The sequence below is a fragment of the Saccostrea echinata genome, unplaced genomic scaffold (genome assembly GCF_033153115.1).
Source record: "Saccostrea echinata isolate AGI-Se365-2 ecotype Australia unplaced genomic scaffold, CSIRO_AGI_Sech_v1 ptg000033l, whole genome shotgun sequence".
NCBI lineage: Eukaryota > Metazoa > Mollusca > Bivalvia > Ostreida > Ostreidae > Saccostrea > Saccostrea echinata.
In genome coordinates this window covers 10,061,771-10,081,924 of record NW_026889782.1, presented here as the reverse complement: position 1 = coordinate 10,081,924, position 20,154 = coordinate 10,061,771, and the positions used below count along the sequence as shown (strand labels likewise).

Sequence of the window (20,154 nt, the reverse complement as noted above, 5' to 3'; positions counted from 1 at the left end):
ATTCAAATAAGGTACCTTTTTTCCCAATTGAATATTTTAATTTTCCCAACAGTCATTTCTCAAAAAAATTAAAGAAAATATAGTTGGATATATAATAACTAAATTTGCTATTCCTACTCCTCTGTATTGCAATACAAATCTTTATTTGATAACAAGACCAGAAAACCAGCATATCATGATTTTAAAATATAACAGTTATCCCAAAATTTTCCAAAAGATTGTTATTTTCCCAATATTTACGGCCCCGGCCCCATTCCCAAAAATTGGTGTGAGAGCCCTTAAATTATGACCCTGGAGGGTTAGATGGGCCACAATATGTGATCAAAGTTTTACATAGGCATATATAAGGGAAAACTGTTTATGAAGAACAGATGGGCCATGGTGACTTTGATGGACATTATGGCCCATGGTTCTCTTGTCTTTATCTCCAATCAATATTCAAACATTGGCGTAACCTGGCTTAAAAGTAAAGAATGCTTAAGATCTGACTGCCTTTCAAAAATTAAGGACAGACTGACAGACAGATAGACGGAGGGACAGCTAGACATATAGACGGACGGACAGACGAGAAGAAAACCTATAGTCTCCTCGGGTTTCATCGGTGGGGGACTAATAAAGTGTTTTCAATTTAAATAAAATGTATTAATTTTTTCACCCTGGACAGAAGATAAACGTCTTTATCAACATAGAAATAATCGAAGTAATATTAATTTGCAGATATGTATTCTCAGTATACACATGTACATCTATATCTTGATGTAACATTTACATATTGTACTGTGGAAACAATTTAATTCGTGAGGGTCAATGTTCGTGAGTATTAAAAATGTTATTTGATCGTGATTGTATTTAAAAAAAGATGCAATGAATGGATACTGTGACAAAGTTCGTTCGTGGGGATGTAAATTCTTGGTAACTGTGACTCACGAAACACAGAAACATTGGTCCCTTACGAACAATGATGGTTCCACAGTGATATTTAAAAGGATATCAGCTTTTTCTCAAAATTCAAACAACCCTAAGTGGTAAATCTGAAAGTAACGTTAATATCTCGGTTGACTTATTATATGGTTATGCCAATTCTGAGGAAGAATACCGATAAGAAATTCAACATGAAAGATTCGTGTTACATTGAAAAGATACGGTGATACATGTAGATATATTTTGTTCACATTTAAAATGATATTACTTGTAGCATTTTGATTTAGCATAATTCACATTTCATATCTTATCATCTCTTTTTTTCATTTATCTTCAAATTTATTTGAATGTAAAATAAATACATGTATACATAAATATGGGACATGTATAAAGGATATATAGTCATGCCACACTGACCTGCTTTAATAGGCTTAGCTTACTGTCCATTTCCATTCAGCTTATAATATAATAATTTATAAATAAGAATTAAATTTTAAATGTATTTAAATAGCTAATAATTCTCTTTTTAGATAAAACTTAAAGTGTTTCAGACATAATAACATTGCTGTCTTGAAATTTTAGTTTTGGTTCTTAAGCAGCTCTAAAATTCCTGAAGAGAAAAGATCCTTTTTTGGAAAAATTAAATTTTTCTTTAAATATTGTTTACGGGGATATCCTTAAAAAAGTATAACAATTCCTTCTTTTAAAAGACTTTTTTTAATTTTAAAAATGGATTTCTAGAAAATGTGTCCTAATGTAGTTTGCAGTTCCAATTAAGACTATGCTGTGAAAGGCATATGATGACCAGTGTCAAAACTCGCTTCCTGTTTTTACATTTGGGGGGGGGGGGGGTCAAATTTTGCCCAAATTTGCGAAGTCCAATTGAATATCAAAAAATAATTGCCCTTGTTTGGTTATAAAATTCTCTAAATTTTATTCCTAAATTAGGAAGAAAACTTTTCCATTTTATCCCAAAGTTTGCCACCACCCCTTCAGCCCCCCCCCCCAACTCCGCATTTTCTTTTGTCTCAGAGTGTGGACAGTTTTAATTTAGTGTCAGCTCCTCATCAGACGCTAAAGGTTAATAACTGAAACATCGATCTGAACAGGTTGCCGGGATTTTAATCTCAATAGTCAATTGCAAAATTTCCCCTTTCTGTTTTTACAGCTCGCACATGGTCTGCATATTGTCAACGATCACCCGACAAATCTGTCAATAATTTCTACTCGACTTTAGAAAAATATTTATCCTGTTGCTAACTCACCTTTTATAACGACTGGTTTATCCCGGAACTTTAACTAAGGACGGATAACTCTAATTTACCTGTCGATTTTTTTCTACCTGGCCAGAAGCGGGTTGATATATGTGCACCCGGATTATCAAGCTCAGCTGTTGGGATTAAATTTAAATCTCTGCATATTTTAGGCGGGTCTAATTGACTTGGATTAATGAGTTTTTAGGTAGGTCGAATTAATATTAAACTTTCTTTTGTCTTGAGAAATTTATTGTAAAGTGAAATTTATAACGGTGATTCGAAACAGTAAATCTTGCTCATTGAATATAGACATGTAATTTATTTAACATGCCTGCTTGACAGTACCAGGCATTTAAAAGCGTCACTTTCCAATATTGGTCACGATTAACAAGATACTTACGTAAATTGACATTTGACTATTAATTATTTGCAAGGAACACGCAGGACTTTTCGTGCACCTTTTCTTATACCGACTTTCTCAAATCAAAAATAAGGAGACCTATAACTTGGAGTTTGGATGTTCCTTAATCACATAATAATTTATATTAAAATAAATCATATGTAGGTGTACGCGTACTTATAAAAAAAATAACAAAATAACCAATATAACAGTGGTTATTGATCCAAAAATCTTTTTGAACTTCGTACGATGTATGGTGTTTATCCGAATGTTAAATAACTTCATCAGGTCGAAAGAAGAAGACCTTTAATTCCAGATTGTATCTTGAGGTTTTTGCGTCGTATATTTTTAAAATATGACACATAATATTTATCATTCCACTTGTAGGATCAAATCAAAATATTTGGTAAAAAATCAAAATTGATATCTTTGAACGTGTCATATACATGTATACAAGTTTCATATCTAGTTCCGATGCCATTCCTTTTTATTAAATTGTAGGGGGTAAAGAAAAAAAAATCAGCATTTTTTGTCATAATTAAACGAACTTTAGTTATAAAAGCACTTTTTATTTATCGTTCCTAATTTTGTTATTCATGACATGATATTTTTCTTTTACTGAAAATTGAAGTGAAGGTTTTTAATTAAACTTGAAAATTCTCGAACAGCATTTCAAAATATGGTCATTTTAATCAATGTATGAGTAAACCTTGAATGTCTTTCAATATAAAAGTATTAATGATTAAAGACCATGTTTTCTCTATAGAATTCTTTCATAATATATTTTTATTATGTTTAAAAGGACATCTGAATGAACACAAAAGCACACTGACGACTTTCTTTTGTAAGGAGTCGCTGGATCGCGTATTTTAACCCCCGTGACCCAGTTTTGTTTCGGTGTAATGTGTATTGATTATAGATCACCAGTAAAACACGGTGTGTGAATTTGTAAAATAGAAGCAGAATGATCTTGCTGTGTAGAATTTTTATAGAAACCTCTTTCTTTAAAACATGTTAAAACCTTTTCATTCTGTTAAGAGGTATTTAATGGCACGTTGTCTCTATAAATGTAAGCATCGGGAATTACAAAGTTTGGTATGTTTAATCAAAATAAATCCTTTCAAAATATAACTCATTTCAAAACATCCGAACTCTCTTATACAATATATGGAGAGAGAGAGAGAGATACTCAATTTTGCGCAAAAAGAGAAAAATTGTCCATTTGATCCGTTATACATGTATGCCCCTATAAAAATCTTTACTTATCAGATTCGAGCTATATCTTCATAACAGAAATAGAAACTTACGTAAATTTTCAATATATATCTGTAATACAAGAGTAGAATAGTCATTTTTTTTTAAATTAATTTTAGCTATGCTACATGTAGTACCCTTTCTCTGTGTATAGTGGAGAAAATACACAAAACAGTCAATCGATTTTATTAATTTTTTTAATAGAGTAAAGCTATTTTTGTGTGATAAGAAGCCACTATTTATAAGTAAATGTTTGTAATTGAATGCATGTTACTATGCTTTTGTCATCATATGAAATTCATTCGCCATCATTACATTGTAATATTATAGAATATTTAGATAAAACACGTTCAATTTAATAAATTTAGATCAACAAGTATCCCCTATTGCTTTTATTGATTCAATATTCTTTCTCAGATTTGGTGTAGGAATAGATAAGCCTCGACATTGTAATCTCGTTAACTTGCTTTCACAAGTTTTACATCTGTCCAGTATACCTGCATGTTTTTCTCTTTCTCTCTTCCCTCCCTTTCTCTCTCTCTCTCTTTTCTCTCTGCATCTCTCTCTCCCTCTTTTTCTTTCTCTCTTTCCCTCTTTTCTCTCTTCCTCTCTTTCTCCCCCCTTCTTTCCGGTTTGATGATTGAGTACATTAATGTATCCGAAAAGCACTTTTATGTAGCATGTATCCAATTTTGGCCAAATATTTTCAAATATATATTTCTAAATATAAAAAGATCTTATTTGGTTTTAAAGGGGAGATCAGGTACATGTACATGGTCTGTTTTCGGTAATTAACGACATGCTGAGAAGAAAACCGATCGTCTATGTTAATAATGATTAATATCGATACACACTTTCCCCATGTTTAAAAACTAGAACGGTTCAAAACGCATTAAGCGATTATCTAAGTCTGGCTTTGTCTGCAAACGACCATTGGTGTACATAATTGGGTGTATTTATTCAGAACAATGGTCGAAGCAGATTTCAATTCTCGGATGTAAATAATGTATTAGTGAAAATTTGGAATAATATATTTCTAGGGAATATAGAGAATCAATTATAGATACAAACAAAATGCCGATCAAAGAAGTAAGTTTTGTTCTGAATGTGTCTGATTTAATTAGTTTTGAATTTCAATTTACAAATCGATCTCAGGTGTATTTCACAATCGATGAAATGATTGATTTCTCCTCTCGCATGGCGGGCTTAACTTATTAACATTTACTAATATTTTTGAGTTCTTCAGGTTTATTTTTGTATGTGACGAAGAAGAAATAACCCAGCTTTCTGGATTTTGTTAGTCAAAGATGCATTCTTAATGTCAAATATGAATTATTTAATGAAACATTTCATATTTTTATGATATACCTATACATTACTTTTTCAGTCTATCCTCTTCTACATCAACACACTGTATACCATATAATCTTCATAAATCTTAAAATATAATGAATGTTGAAATATCCAAATGTCTAGACCTGTGCTGTTTCCGGTAGGATTTGTACATGTAGCTGCTTTGGGGGGGGGGGGGGGTTAGCTGCAGATCTGTAGCTCGTTGGTCTGAAAAAAATTGGGTTGGACGACCAGAGAGTCACAGTGCCACTTATTGAAAAAAGTGTATATCTATTGCACACAAAAAGTGCGCTGTTTCTTGATTAATTCCTTGCATTTTTAGGACTGAAATTAAAGTGAAAATTTCAAAACAATATAGTTTAATTTACGACTGTTCTTAATATTTCAATACGTCCTTACATTTTGATAAATTAAGCAAAAATATAAAAATGACTAAGACCCCTACTTATAACCTGAAAATTTCACTAATGTGGTATCAATAACTTTATAAGGTTGTAAGGTTCACAAACTACGGAAGCCGGTAGGGGCAAGGTAGAAAAAATATTTTATCTGGCGGCCGCCATATAAAAACCTGGCAGCCACCAGAAACTTATCTGGCTGCCGCCAGATAAAAAGATCTAGCGGCCGCCAGATAACTTATCTGGCGGTCGCCAATTATTTATGTGGCGGCCGCCAGATAAAATATTTTTCTACCTGGCACCTACCGGCTTCCGTAACAAACATTCAGGAAAACACAAGTTTTGAAAAACATCAAAATTAATCAATAATTAGAAACAAATTTAAAAGTATCAGTACTAAGATGGGGTGTATCGATACGTATTGAAACTACCAATATATCGGGTACTTTCAATATATCGTTGTCGATACTAAAATAGAACGACAGTGGACGAGGGTTGTCAATAAAAAGCTATATTTTTCTTAATAATGACCTTACTGACAAATGTTTACGGTTATATCTTGATGTTTTGATACAGACCATGATTTAGTATAATATTTTCAAAACTGCTGCTCTCTTACAATAAATGAGAATAGAAGAACATATCTAACATGTTTGTATAAGTTTACTTTTATTTGCAGACTTGGACAAGCATCATGCCGACGGCATTCAAAAAACAGAAATACTCCTCAATTCGGAGTGAGTGTCTAAGTAAAGGAATTTTATTTGAGGATCCAGAATTTCCGGCAAATAACAAGTCCATATTTTATTCCAAAATAGACCAGGAAATAGAATGGAAACGACCAAAGGTAAAAAAAGTAAACTATACGTATCGATAAATTATTGTTTCCGCTAAAATTGCATAGGAAGATGCATCCATGTGTGATTCTGTCGGGGTTATGATAACAAGGGTAACGGAGAAAGAGGCCCTTAATCATGTCTTTGGAATTTCATAAGAAAAAAGATAAGATGCAAATACTGTAAACGTGGGTTTACGGTGTAAAATTTTGTGATTTCCATGAAACAAACACTGGTTATTTTCCCAGAAGTAAAGAAATTTGCAAAATGTGTCACTTGCTTTACTTGCTTTGTTGTTTAGTATGGTATCTTATATGAAACCCTTCGCGAGGTTGTAAATTTTGTGAAACTTTACTAAATTCGCATTCAGATTTTCATCACACAAACATTTCCACGTTTATAGCACATTATTTACATTTGCAAATATTTTTTCTTAGATGAACCTATTGAAGAGAAAATATGTTCAATTCTGTATGAACTTATTAGGGGGTCAGAGGTCATGGCGTGACCGAATCACACAGCGAGATGATATCTTGTCTACATATTTCTGTCACGGTGACACTGGTTTCGGAACTTCTAAGCCGTTAAAGCGATGAAAAAGATAGAATTCTTGTAACATATGTTTTTCTTCGTTCAACAAATGATCATTAGTTCTTTCTTCGATGTGAAGAATGTTTTTAATTAGCCTAAAATCACGCTTACCTATTTAACCCGAAATTCCTTTGAAAGTATGTAAACTGAAGACGATACCACCGCTTTTGACTTCATATATTAAGAACTCATACAATAATAGTAAGATTATTCTCAGTAGCGATCATGGATTTTTCATTATGTACAGATATTCCTGAACTGGACTGCTGAACATCAGTGTAAGTATTCAAATGTTGGAGCGAGGCGAACTCTCAAGACCAAACAGCTTCTAGGTCATTGCGCGTCACAACGTAGCTGTTCGTGTATTAAATGCAGTTCTTTTCAGAATATTCGTCTCAAATGTAAATAAAAGTAATAAACAACAATGTTGAAAAGTTCACTGGGAAATGAACTTGGTTGGTACGTGATCATATCTTCTGAGAAGCCCTTCGGGCTTCACAGGATTTGATCACGTGACCAACCAAGTTCATTTCCCAGAGAACTTTTTAACATTGTTGTTTATTTCTTAATAGAACTTTAATGAAAGGTTGATAGCATTCATGTATAAACGTAGCCTTCACAAAATTCTTACAAATGACGTGAACCCCCTTACTCTTCAGATAATAGAAATAATAGAGTACTACCAATCGAGGCAAAAATTCTCCCTCCCACGTCTGCGACATATAGTTAAACAAGCTTATTCAGAGAATTTATGTCCAACGCTTAAGGAAAATAGAAGAACATGCGCGGATCTAGGAGGGGGGTCGAAGTGGAGTGAATTTTAAGAAGGGCAGACTGGGCCATAGGGAGTTCTGGTATAAAATTTCATTGCAAAAGCTTCTTGAGATATCGCCTGGACATGAAAGTTTTACACACGCACACAGAATGTATGAATTTAAGACCTTGACCTTTGACCTTTTGACCTCAAAATAAAGAGGGGTCTTTCTTAGGCCATAGGGAGTTGTTGTATAAAATTTCATTCCAAAAGTTCAAAAGGTTCTCGAGATATCGCGTGGAAACGAAAGTGTTACAGACAGACAGAAATACATAGACGGACGGACGGACGGACAGACATACAAACCGAAATTAATGCCCGCCCTTTCAGTAAAAGCGGGGGAAAATAATGCAGATCACAAGTTTACCTGCAAGTGAAAATGCCAACTGCATTGTACATAAAAAATGTTGACATTTCCTACGAAAATCCAGCTGCATGGGAATTTAATATACATTATCAACAACGAGTGAAATCAGTAAGAAACAAATTGTTTACATTTTGTGGGATCATGTTATGGCCATGTTGCATCATATTTCAGTAAAATGTGTATTTTCTTTTACATATATAGAGAAAGAGAGTTAAAATGTAAACTTGTTCCTTGTTCTTAACAATCTGTGATCAGCACTCTCGGTTTATTTACCTGAGTGCATGACTTACAGTAATTCATCGATTTTCCTCCATTTTTTTATGCTATTCCATTTACAATCTATGGATTTCATTTACACACACAAAAAGACACACTATCTTATCCAATATTTAAAGAGCGCGATAGATATTTGATGTGTGAAGAGTTGGAGATTAAAAGCGTACGGCATTCAATAAGTCATATGTTTGGTGCATATGAAAGGAAACTAAACAAAGCTGGGGGGGGGGGGGGGGGTTAGATAATAGTCATAGAAAATAGTGTGGAGGAAAAAAATCTTTACTGATTACTTGTTCGTACATGTATAATTTGTATCGATAATACAATATAGGAAGGGGGAATCCCAAACTTTATAATTTTCCAATCAAGAGGTATTATATCGACAAAAAATACTCAGAATTCTTTCTTGAGTAAAATAAAAAGGAGAAGGGAGAGGGGGTTGGCTAAAATCAATTTTTGGAAACTTTTCTTATTAACCGTAGCATTTCAAAAATAAAAAGATCTGGAACTAAAAATACGAGTATATAGGGCTATTTTTTTTTCTTATTTTGAAAATGTTTGATTGCATTTTATACTGGTTGTGATTACAGGAAACAAGGACAGGATATATCATTTTTATTACGTTTCAATTTTTTTTTTTAATTGATAATTACCAAATTCCATTGCCATTACAAATTATAAGTGGTCGTAGGGTTGTGGAGTTTAAGTGTGGGAATGCGTTATGGTACTTATCATGTTCTTATCATGATCTTAGGATCCAGTTTTACTGTGTAAATATAATATCACTGAAAATTTAGGGACCCCATCCCACCTCTGCTGGATCCACCTATCGATATGCACTGTGATACTCTCCAGTGTCAGTTTCACTTAATAAATTGAACAACCGTCACTCTAATAATGAGAGTCAATACAATGGATCAGAAATCCATTAGACTATCAACCTTATGCAGATGACAAGTAGACGACCGTGTAACCCCTCGTGGTGAAACAACACTTAGAGGATACCAGTGAAAATAAAACGACAGCTGAATAGAGGGGCAATATGTGAAGTGCACCTCGACTGTTTACAATATTGAGCAGTCATGAAATGTCGCCCTGTGGGGAATTTGTACATAAGTCAAATGTACAGGCTAAGGTCTTATTTACATTAATTATTCTATTATTTTTTTGTATTAATAGCGTAAGTCCGATAGAATCATTAAATTCAGCAATGAAAGATTCATCTTATACATGTATACATGTATATATGCATACATATATGTATGGCAGAAAAATAAAAGATTTCCAAAAACTATAATCTGAAAAAATCTGGAAAAATTAAAACATTTATTTAAGACGCTCTTTATGCATAAATATATACACATAGTAAATCGATGTTCTTGTACTTTCAGTTGTTTTAAATTCACACTGCATTATACTATATCAGTCTATATTAATTTCTGTGTTATTACTTCATTATCTTCTTCGTTACTTAGCGTTAGGAATAATATTTTTCGAGTGCTTTGATCTCAATACTCGAAGAAACAACACAAAGTGCATAGGGCAACAAAATAAGACAGTTTTTGGCAAAATGTCGACAAGATAAGTTGTATGATGTATTTGAATAGCACTTAGTGTACCTGTGTAAATAGATCACATGTTAACTTACACTTGGAAATTTGAAATAGGTGCAATTTGTCAAGTATAAAATTTGTAAATTTTGGGAAGCTTGCATATGCAAGTGCATATAACCCAGCTGTTTCATTACAAAAACTAACCTGTAGTTTTATTTAAATGCTAAGACTATCGAATCGTATAAATGTCAGACGTGAATTGATTGAAAAGAATTATTGATTTTTATAATGCGCTGCATGTTTATAAAATGTACATAGAACTTTGCGTGAGAGATTTCTAAGAATTTTGTTCAATAATGAGAAATCGACCAATGTGTTATCTAATAAGGAAAAGAGTTTACTCAATACTCGTCGCCACAATTTTTTGTGAAACATTTATGTAACTTGTTCATACATGTATCTGTTAAAAGATGTTTAAGATATACGAAAAATAGCCTATTCAAAATCATTTTTACAAAGAACCAAGGTTTAATTTCTAAATTGTAGGCCGTAAATTCTTAAATAAAACGAACTTAAGTCTATTTAAACATCATTCACTCACTTCGCAAAAATTAAAAAAAAATAAGTAAATAAATACACCTAGTGGTTTCAAGATGTAAACATACCAGAATGATTACTCAGTTGAATTTTTTTTTATTAATTGCATCTATTCCGTTATTGTTGTAGCCCCCCCCCCCCTTCCTCATTCTTAATTGTTCCAGGAACTGATTTAGTTTCTAAGACTGGTGGGCTCGGACACTCCCCCCGCCTCTGCCTTTTTTCATCCCATTTTCTAAACTGAATTTTTATATTAATCTTTGTGATCGTCTCTACGAAAACCTATTTGTTATTTAAAAAGGAAACGAATTAACTAAATGCTCTTCGCCACAATTTTTTGTGAAACATTTATGTAACTTGTTCATACAGGTATCTGTTAAAGATATTTACGAGGTACGAAAAATAGGCTATTCAAAATCATTTTATACAAAGAACCAAGGTTTAAGGTAGTACACAATAGATAGGCCAAATTTTTCCTCAAATTCATTTCTTTTTAAAACTTTAAAATTTTGTTTTAGGATACAAAATTTCTCTTTATATGTAACTTGAAAGAAATTAAATCGCACGAGTTTTGCCCACATAGCTTGAAATATGGCCTATCAGGCCCCTGTAAGAAGATTGTGAAATCAGACATTGCACTTTAGAATATGCATTTAAAAAAAAATACCGACTGATTTATTGCAATTTTGAGTGATGCTTTTTATAAATGCAACCTTTCTGTAACTATTTTAGTAAACGGCAGTTTAAGATATTTTGACGATTTGAAAAAAAAATATTCAGTGGAAAAAAATAAAAGATTAAGTAGATGATGACACAATATTTGACCTTTGACTTCTAAAAATGATCTTGACCTTAATTCTGTATAAAGAATGGAGACTCCTTATAAATATGTCCTAATATCAGGTCTCTACTAAATATGGATCAAAAGTTACTTTGCATTTAATAACAGATTGTCATATTGAATGTAGATGGCACAAACACATTCTAAAATTTAGGCTCTTAAATGACCAATAAATAGGATTCTCTAATTTTTTTTTTTTTTTTTTTTTTTTTTTTTTTTTTTTTTTTTTTTTACAAAATATGGAGATAAACATGTCACAACTTATTAATTTTCTTACAAAGGTAATTATTTATTGACATTATAGTAATATTATTCTCTTCTTTTTTTTTCAAATGTATTTATGAGAAATGAGTTAAAACAGATTTCATGGGTATTTAAGTACTACCTTAATTTCTAAATTGTTGAATGTTTATTCTTAAATAAAACGAACTTAAGTCTATTTAAACATCATTCACTCACTTCGCAAAAATAAAAAAAAAAATCTGTAGTTTCAAGAGGTAAACATACCAGTACGTTAGATTTTTTTTTTGATTGCATCTATTCTGTTATTGTTGTAGACCCCCCTCCTCATTCTTAATTATTCCAGGAACTGATTTAGTTTCTAAGGCTTGTGGGCTCGGACACTCCTCCCGGCTCTGCCTTTTTCATCCCATTTTCTATACTGTATTTTTAAATTAATCTTTGTGATCGTCTCTACAAACACCCATTTTTTTTTAATTCATTGTTCCAGGAGCTGTGCAAGGTCCCTAGACTGGTGGTTGACGGGGTTAGCTGTGATGACCTCAATCAAGGAGAACTCGGAAACACGTGGTTTGTAACTGCGTGCGCAAGTTTGGCGCTAGAGAAAAAGATGTTTGAAAAGGTGCTGAGTATTTCTTTGATCATTTGTGAACAGTTAAAAGTACATGAATCTAATTAATGTTGAAATAAGATCAGTTTAATTTTTCTCTCCAAAGAAAAATTCTACTAGTATGCATAATAAGAACCAGTGAATAAACAAACAATTATACTGCTATTAATAAACATATCATTCTTTTAAAACAAAAACTCTGATAGTCTACTTGACAATCAAGTTCTATGTACATGTAACAGGTGATCCCCAGCGTAAAAGAGCAGGAATGGGACGAAAAATCGGAGAAGAATAAGTACAGTGGAGCCTTCCATTTTCATTTTTGGCGGTTTGGGGAATGGGTGGACATAGTTATAGACGATCGTCTGCCAACAAAGAACGGGAAACTGGTTTTTTGTCACTCAAAATCTCGAAACGAGTTCTGGAGCGCTCTTCTGGAGAAAGCGTACGCCAAGTAAGTCTCGGGAAAGTGACCTAACTTCCTCTCAAGGGCAATCGCTCTTGTCATTTATTAACTTAGGTATATCAATTAACAAGTCATAAAGTTTGTCAAAATAAATGTCGATTTACTGGCTGTTCTGATTGAAGATCGATAGAATTATACATGTACATTATTGACTGGATTCGAGGACAACAAGCGATTTGTTGGACCAAAGAACCAAACAATTTGACTCGCGGGGTCGACAAATCGTATTTAGCCCGAGAACACATTCAATAAATGTTATGTCATGCCTTTATTTATTTTCTTTAATTTTTAAGATTATATTTTTTCATTTATTTTTTTTTTGACATACATGTATCTTGTGTTAGCTTCTATGATGTAAATTTCTTTTACCTGCACTGCGGTTTAACTCGTTCAGTTACGTAACTGTCGAACACCATCGAATGCAAATATGATTTGGCTTATCCCGCCCACAGGGTAACATAAGCGGTCCAATATCTCATCGACTGGTCCAATATCTCAATCTGCGTTTCAATATCGATTTTTTTTTTTTGACCACTTAGTAAAACATTGAAAATATTAGATTTTTTAAATCTAGATCTATATAAGAAACAATTTTAAAGGTATAAAAAAAATAAACTAGTTTCTGCTTCTCCTGTAGGTTGTACGGTGACTACGAATCATTAAACGACGGACGAGCGGCGGACGCCTTGGTAGATTTCACAGGGGGCGTGGCAGAGAAACTGGTTCTGACAAGATTGGATTTTAATGACACCAAAATAGTGGAACAGCTGTTTTATAAAATGAGAGAATCGTGTGAGAATTCCGCTCTTATGAATTGTAACATAGAGGTATGTTACTGGTTATGACTGCCATACATTATTTGACAATTAATGTGTTTTATAACTTTTTCCACTAACGAAGTTGAAGAGAAGTTTAAAGGACATGTTTGTTTGCTTTTTTTCTGCTCATTTTTAATTGCTGCTCTTTTGAAGTTTTATTAAATTTTTCATGGTACCATTCAATACAAAAAAAAATTAGAAATATCAACTGCTATGTGTTCACGTTTTTTTTTTCCATAGCACCATTCTTTATTCTTTAAAATTTCTTTGAACAGGGAATTCGTGTCATTTATATGGGCGAGGATTAGTTCTATGATTTTGGCTTTTGATGAAAACTGTATTCCATGAATGTATTTCAATTTATCAGGGATTTTTTTTATCTTTGAAGGATGGCATGATTGTAACCTTTTTTAAGGTGACTGACCTTACTTATACATTGCAGGGTTTCTTTGTCTTTTTCGTCATGACAATACTAGTAATTTTGCCTTAGTTCTCTGCTAATGAGGTGCTGATTGAAGCCACTATTCCTGATAACAAAGCTTAATGATTGAGTGTTTGTTCTGAGAGTAGCGTTCTGTAAAGCTCACTTGTACTTCAATAGATGAATTCTTCATAGTGTATCAGACATTTGAGCTAAGTAAATTAAATTTATGAGATGTTTAGAGACAGATAATAAATAATGTCTCGAATTTTTATCCCAGTGAAATTTCCGTTTCAGCTCATCACAGTCATATTGATTCGTAGATATCCGTTATGTAAAAACAAAATTCTCAAAGATTCATCAATGACAAAAACAGTCTGTCTCTTTCGTTATCTTTGACTTCTGGTGTCACCTGTTTAGCTTGTTTCTGTTTTGCAAGTTTCCAGGAAATTGTTTTTTTTTAATATTTTGATTTTTTTAAAACGTTCTGTTTGAATAAAAATAAATTTTAAACAGTTAAATCAATAATTTTTGTGGGCTTTAATTTCGTCTTTTTCTTGGTATAAAGAGACCCACCAATCCATTGTCCCCAAAGAAATGTTAAAATTTCAAAGTACTCTATCGTGTCTCCTCCCACCCAAGAAATTAAGTCATCTTGAATCGATATTTTATCTCATACTACAAAAATCTGACCGCATGAAAACAGGAGTTATTTAATATTAAATATACAATTTTCAGTGCCAAAAAACAGAAGTTGGTAAAGAACTTCCCAATGGTTTGATTCTTGGCCACGGTTATAACATAACAAAAGTTCTGGACATCAAGGTAGAAAAGAAGCTACAGGGGGCGGTGGGGAACGCCAAACTCATGATGGTCCGTCTAGCCAACCCGTGGGGGATTAAGGAGTGGAACGGACCCTGGTCAGACGAGTGAGTACTAGTTGTCTGTCATTTGCAGTGAATATGTTTTGAGCGGTAATTTTTGAAATTTGTTTGCTAAAGTTTAAATGAATATATATCAATTTTTAATTCTGTTGTAGAGAAGAAGTAAATAAACAGTGTCTGTGTTGGGGGGGGGGGGGGTGTTAGTGCATCGTTTGTGTTTTTGAATAATACAATATTAATTATTTAAACGCAATATTGCAACCGATGCAGGAAATTACAGTTTAAAGATTGATTAAATAAATTTGTGAAAAATATGTTGATGATTTTTTTTTTCTATTTAGTTCCCCTGAATGGTCGAAAATCAACAAATCAGAGTGGGAGAAAATGGGTCTGAAATTCGTACAAGAGGGCGAATTCTGGTATAAATCAAGACACATTCTTTCATTCTTACTTTAAAATAGAGTAAAGATTCATAAATCTTTTAAATTGTAATGTGATTTAATTGTAGGATGTCCTTCACGGATTTTATGAACACTTTCACAAATATAGACATCTGTCACTTCGTCAACACCAGTATTATCAGTATAAAGAAAACCTGGAGTGAGGCCATGTTTCATGGGGAGTGGACCGTCTCAGGCCGTAATGGAGGGAATGACTACAACTCCCCCACCTTCCTCAGTAATCCACAGGTACAGAGGGAAGAAGGGGGGGGGGTCCCCTAGTATTCATGTATAAAGTTTTTATGGTTATTATAGGAGAATTATAGTATTTGTATGCAAAAATAAACTACGTACGTGTTTATATCTACGTATGCCACATATAATATTTAATGAAATATGGAAAACTATACTTTTAAGAATTATAAGTCAACTGTAAAAGGGGAATGTCTGATTTAAACTTGAAACTTACCTGTGCTCATTCCTTGATTTTAGTCAAATCCTAGTTCAATGCCAACACAGCTGCACAAATTCTCTCCACCTTTACATTTTTCTAACAGGTGTATACTATATATATATATCTATATATATATATATATATATATATATATATATATATATATATATATATATATAGGGCTGCAGAGTACACTTGTTAACCCAAGGATTCCTTTTCACAAAGATAATCTACCAATGTTCATAGGAGCTGTCAATTATATAAATTAAGTAAAACTAAGTAATTGAATTAAGTTTCTTTCTTTTATTTTATAGTATGTTTTTGATATTGGTGGTGCCTCGGATCGTGTAATGGTGTCTCTGGAACAGCATGATATAAAACCAGGCCGACAGGAACTAGGCATCCAGCTCAACACCATAGGATTTCACATCATGAAGGTAAGAAACTTTGCACATCTGGATTACAGGAACTAGGTAGCCAGCTTTAATTTTCACATCATGAAGGAATGACATACTAACAGACCAGGTGGAAAGGAGCTTTTCATAAAAAAACCTAGGTTTTCACATCAGTGACATTATATAAGTTAAATGATCTAAAAACTACATTCATTTATTCGTAAACTTTCGATATGCATTTTTACATCTTTGATTTATTATGCTGGCTGATGAGAAATGCAGATACATGATGTATTATCGACAGTTAAGTCAATATCTACACATCACACCATATTTACTACTCTTATCAATACGATTTGTATTGCGTTATCTGTTAATTCCATTATATATATGTATAATTATGCATTAGTTAATTCTGGTTTACGATGAACTATCTCATTTAAGTGTTAATGTAGACAATGAAATGTATTTATATTAATTACAGGTGGAAGAAAACAGGAGATTCCGGGTACACATAGTGGGAGAACAAATATTTACCTCCGAGTATGCCAAGTCCAGAAGCGTTTTTGGGATCATGATTTTACAGAAAGGTCGCTATGTAGTAGTGCCTACCACGATTAGTTCGGATGAACTCGGACCATTCATGTTAAGGCTTTACACCGGAAGTTCTTCCGGGGCAAAGTGAGTTGTTAGTTCTATCATTGTTGTAAAATTATGAGATAATTTCTCATTTTCAAACCAAATGATTTTTTTCATATATAGTTGTCATTGATATATATGCAATGTTGAAATAATTGAATTAAAATATTTCAAAATATTCAGTGCTGAAGTGGGGAAGGGGGCTATTTTATAAAAACAATCGTTTCTATCTAAAACTGTAAGAAATTATATCAAACGATAGTGATAGTAGAAATGTTTCTTTTTTTTTTTTTAATTTCTACTATGATGTAGATCATAATTACATGTACATATTATACTGATAACATACATATACTAAAATGTGAATATATTTCTTTGTTTGAATGCTTACAGCTCCAGGTAGGTTATCATTCTCTTTTATGCATGTTGTAAAAGAAAAATCTCGAGCATTGTCGCATAGGTTGTTTTGCAAAATCCTGCTTTCATTTATTTCCCAGTAAAAGTATAACCCAATAGAAATAATACATATTAATCTGTGTTACCCCTGCTAAATGACAACGACAATGCTTGAGAAAAACAAGACATTCTGCTGTGTCGGAGTCGACACATTTTGCATGGATGGACTTCCTTTGGTCTTTCATCATGGGTATCATTTCTTTAAAGGACATGCCATTTTTTCCTGTTCTAAAAGGTTAAGCATGGCATGTTACCTTTTGCACTCTTTTCAGACAAAATAGATGTACATGTACTTAGTTAGCTCAAATCAATAAAATAGCATGGGGTTAAAGGATCACTAAATGAAAAACGAAATACACAGTTTCATGTTGTTGTTGACGAATAACGGCGAACTTGTACAATATTTATTCTAATGCCAGAAATATTAGGAAGGCCTTTTGCATGGAAATGCCGCTTGTCTCAACCAACTACATTTATATACATGTATGCATATAATATAGAAATGATTTTTCATATGGATAAATAAATAATAGTAAAGTTAGTTTCCAATCAAGGAATGGATAATTTTCATAACCATTGGCATACTTTAGTTTTTATTTTCTAGGAATAGTTTTGTTTTGAACTTAAGAGCAAATAGTATATTTTTTATCATCCATGCATATCGTTGCTAGTCGTTAACACAGACAGATGAGACTGTGCCATTCAGTGAACTGAATGGTCGGAAAGGTGACTGAATGGCGGAGAGTCTCATTCTGTGTCAGTTTCATCCTTTAATGCAGAAAAAATTAGGAAATTCGGGTGAACTAAAAATTCATCTATTGTCAGGGAATTGACGATGGAATGTCCATCTAATGGGTGTCCTTGTGCAGCAAACTACGTACTTATGTCCACAGTGACTATAGAAAGCTGCTCTGACCTCGAGATTCCACCAAAATCGAAAGTAAAAAGTAAGTGGTGTACATATCATTAGGTTTAATGTCATAAACCTTCTGCGAAGGGGGATAATTCTTAAAGTCTTCAATTATTGTTTTCCTTTTTTGTCTTCAATTTTCATTTTTATCTCCGACTCTTGTTAATAGAAACTTATCATAAAAAGATAGCATTACTCCTTTAGGATCACAGGACCTTCCTCCATTAACTCATCTAAGTCACATGTTTACAGGGACGTGTTTTAAAAACTGAAAAATGTTAAAATATAAGTTTATTTACTCTGATGATCAAGAAAATAAGGAGAGTAGTGAAGCATTTCTCTATCATGAAATTGCAGCATCAGTGCTTACATAGTATTGAATTTTTTCATTGGTCATGATCATAAAGATCCAAGATACAAGAGTTGATGTCATAAGTTGTCATATTTTTGATAAAAAGTTCTTTTATGGGTAGCCAAAGACACACATTTTAGAAATCACCACTTGATGAATGATAAGTTATTTCAAACTGTACAGCAATAAACAATATTAAGTTGATATTTATCTTCTTCTTCTAACTTAAAGCAATGGACCCATACGTGAAAATTATATGTGAAGGAGAAAAAGTCGAAAGTATAACAAGGAGTAATGACAAAAACCCGAAGTTTGGAACAAAAGCCACCTTTTACAGGAAGAAACCTGATGACCCAATCATTGTAGAGGTATCGTATTGAGTAAATCTGGTTTTCGAAAGAAATATACATGATACAAATTGTTTGGGCATTCAAAGATACTGTTTATGATTTCATTAAATTAAATATGGGTACATTTGAAAGACTATTATATACTTACACATTTTGTGAATCCTAAGTACTAAAGAGAATGCCTGAGTACAGCCATGCATGGTTTGTTCTATCCGTAATTCATTATAACCATTTCATATTAAATAAGTTTAATATTTTTTAAAGGTGTCCAAATATGAATATCCTTATGAACAGACTTTTGATTTATGAGTATTTGCTATAAATATGCTTAACTCTATTTCAAATTTTGATAGTCATATGAAAATAAGTACTTTTTTTTATTTCCAGGTGTGGAACTGCAACACCCTTGTGGATGATTACATCGCAGAAGGAAGGATAGAGGACAATGGGAACGAAGAAGGAATTACAAAGGAGCTACAACTTTTTGGAAGAAAGAAAGAAGCCACCATGGAAAAACCGGGGTCAATGAAAATTCACATATGTTCTAGTGCTGATCTTCAATATCTGTAACGAGATTTAACGAGATTTTGTTGGGAAAGTGATAAAAGTTATGGTTCTTGAACTATATGATAAGAGTTATCTTTCCTACATTGTTAAACTTCCACATCAGTGACTCCTTACAGCTGTTTTGGAAGTCTTTTGTAAGTAATGCCTGAGGAGCCTTTTTTTACGGAATCTGTTGAAACAGACATTTTTTATGAATATACTTTGTCTTTTTCCAATGCTTTAGCATTTAAGCTCTGTGATACTGTGTTTAATTTGACGAATTGATATGTCAATTCTGATGACTTACGAGTATGGAAACAGGAGAAGAGAGTTTCTGAAAGAAAGCTCAAGTAACTTTTTTTTTCAATCTCCTTGTTTTTAATATTGTTGGGGAAAAAATACACCATCAAGTTATTGTTTCTGTTGTGGAATCAAATATATTTTTAAGAATATTTTTTTTCTATTTTCCCTTGCTTCAAAACAGCAAATAACAGGATATCTGACGAATTGATCATTTAGTCCTGATTATGTATAGTAACAGGAGAATATATTTTCTGAAGGATTAATGTATTTTTTTTAGCTTGTTTATTTTTTTATATCGTTTGAAAAAAAGTTGTTGTTGATTTTGAAACCCCTAAAAAGAATACATTGTATATATTGTTCGTTTCCCAAAATTCACCTTATACAGCATTAGGGTCTGTGATAAATTATTTACA

General features: G+C 32.6%; 1 protein-coding gene across 1 annotated transcript; it reads left to right on the top strand.

Annotated features, from left to right (window-relative positions):
- Window positions 1–2,294: 2,294 nt before the first annotated feature.
- On the top strand, window positions 2,295–19,848 carry LOC133198976 (calpain-5-like). The gene is made up of 13 exons (XM_061334871.1): window positions 2,295–2,382; window positions 6,262–6,429; window positions 12,188–12,319; window positions 12,550–12,761; window positions 13,411–13,600; window positions 14,751–14,941; window positions 15,238–15,315; window positions 15,405–15,585; window positions 16,105–16,227; window positions 16,670–16,866; window positions 18,106–18,227; window positions 18,774–18,910; window positions 19,280–19,848. The coding sequence occupies exons 2-13, from the start codon at window positions 6,277–6,279 to the stop codon at window positions 19,460–19,462; spliced, it is 1,899 nt and encodes a 632-aa protein (XP_061190855.1). The 5' UTR covers window positions 2,295–2,382; window positions 6,262–6,276; the 3' UTR covers window positions 19,463–19,848.
- Window positions 19,849–20,154: the final 306 nt, after the last annotated feature.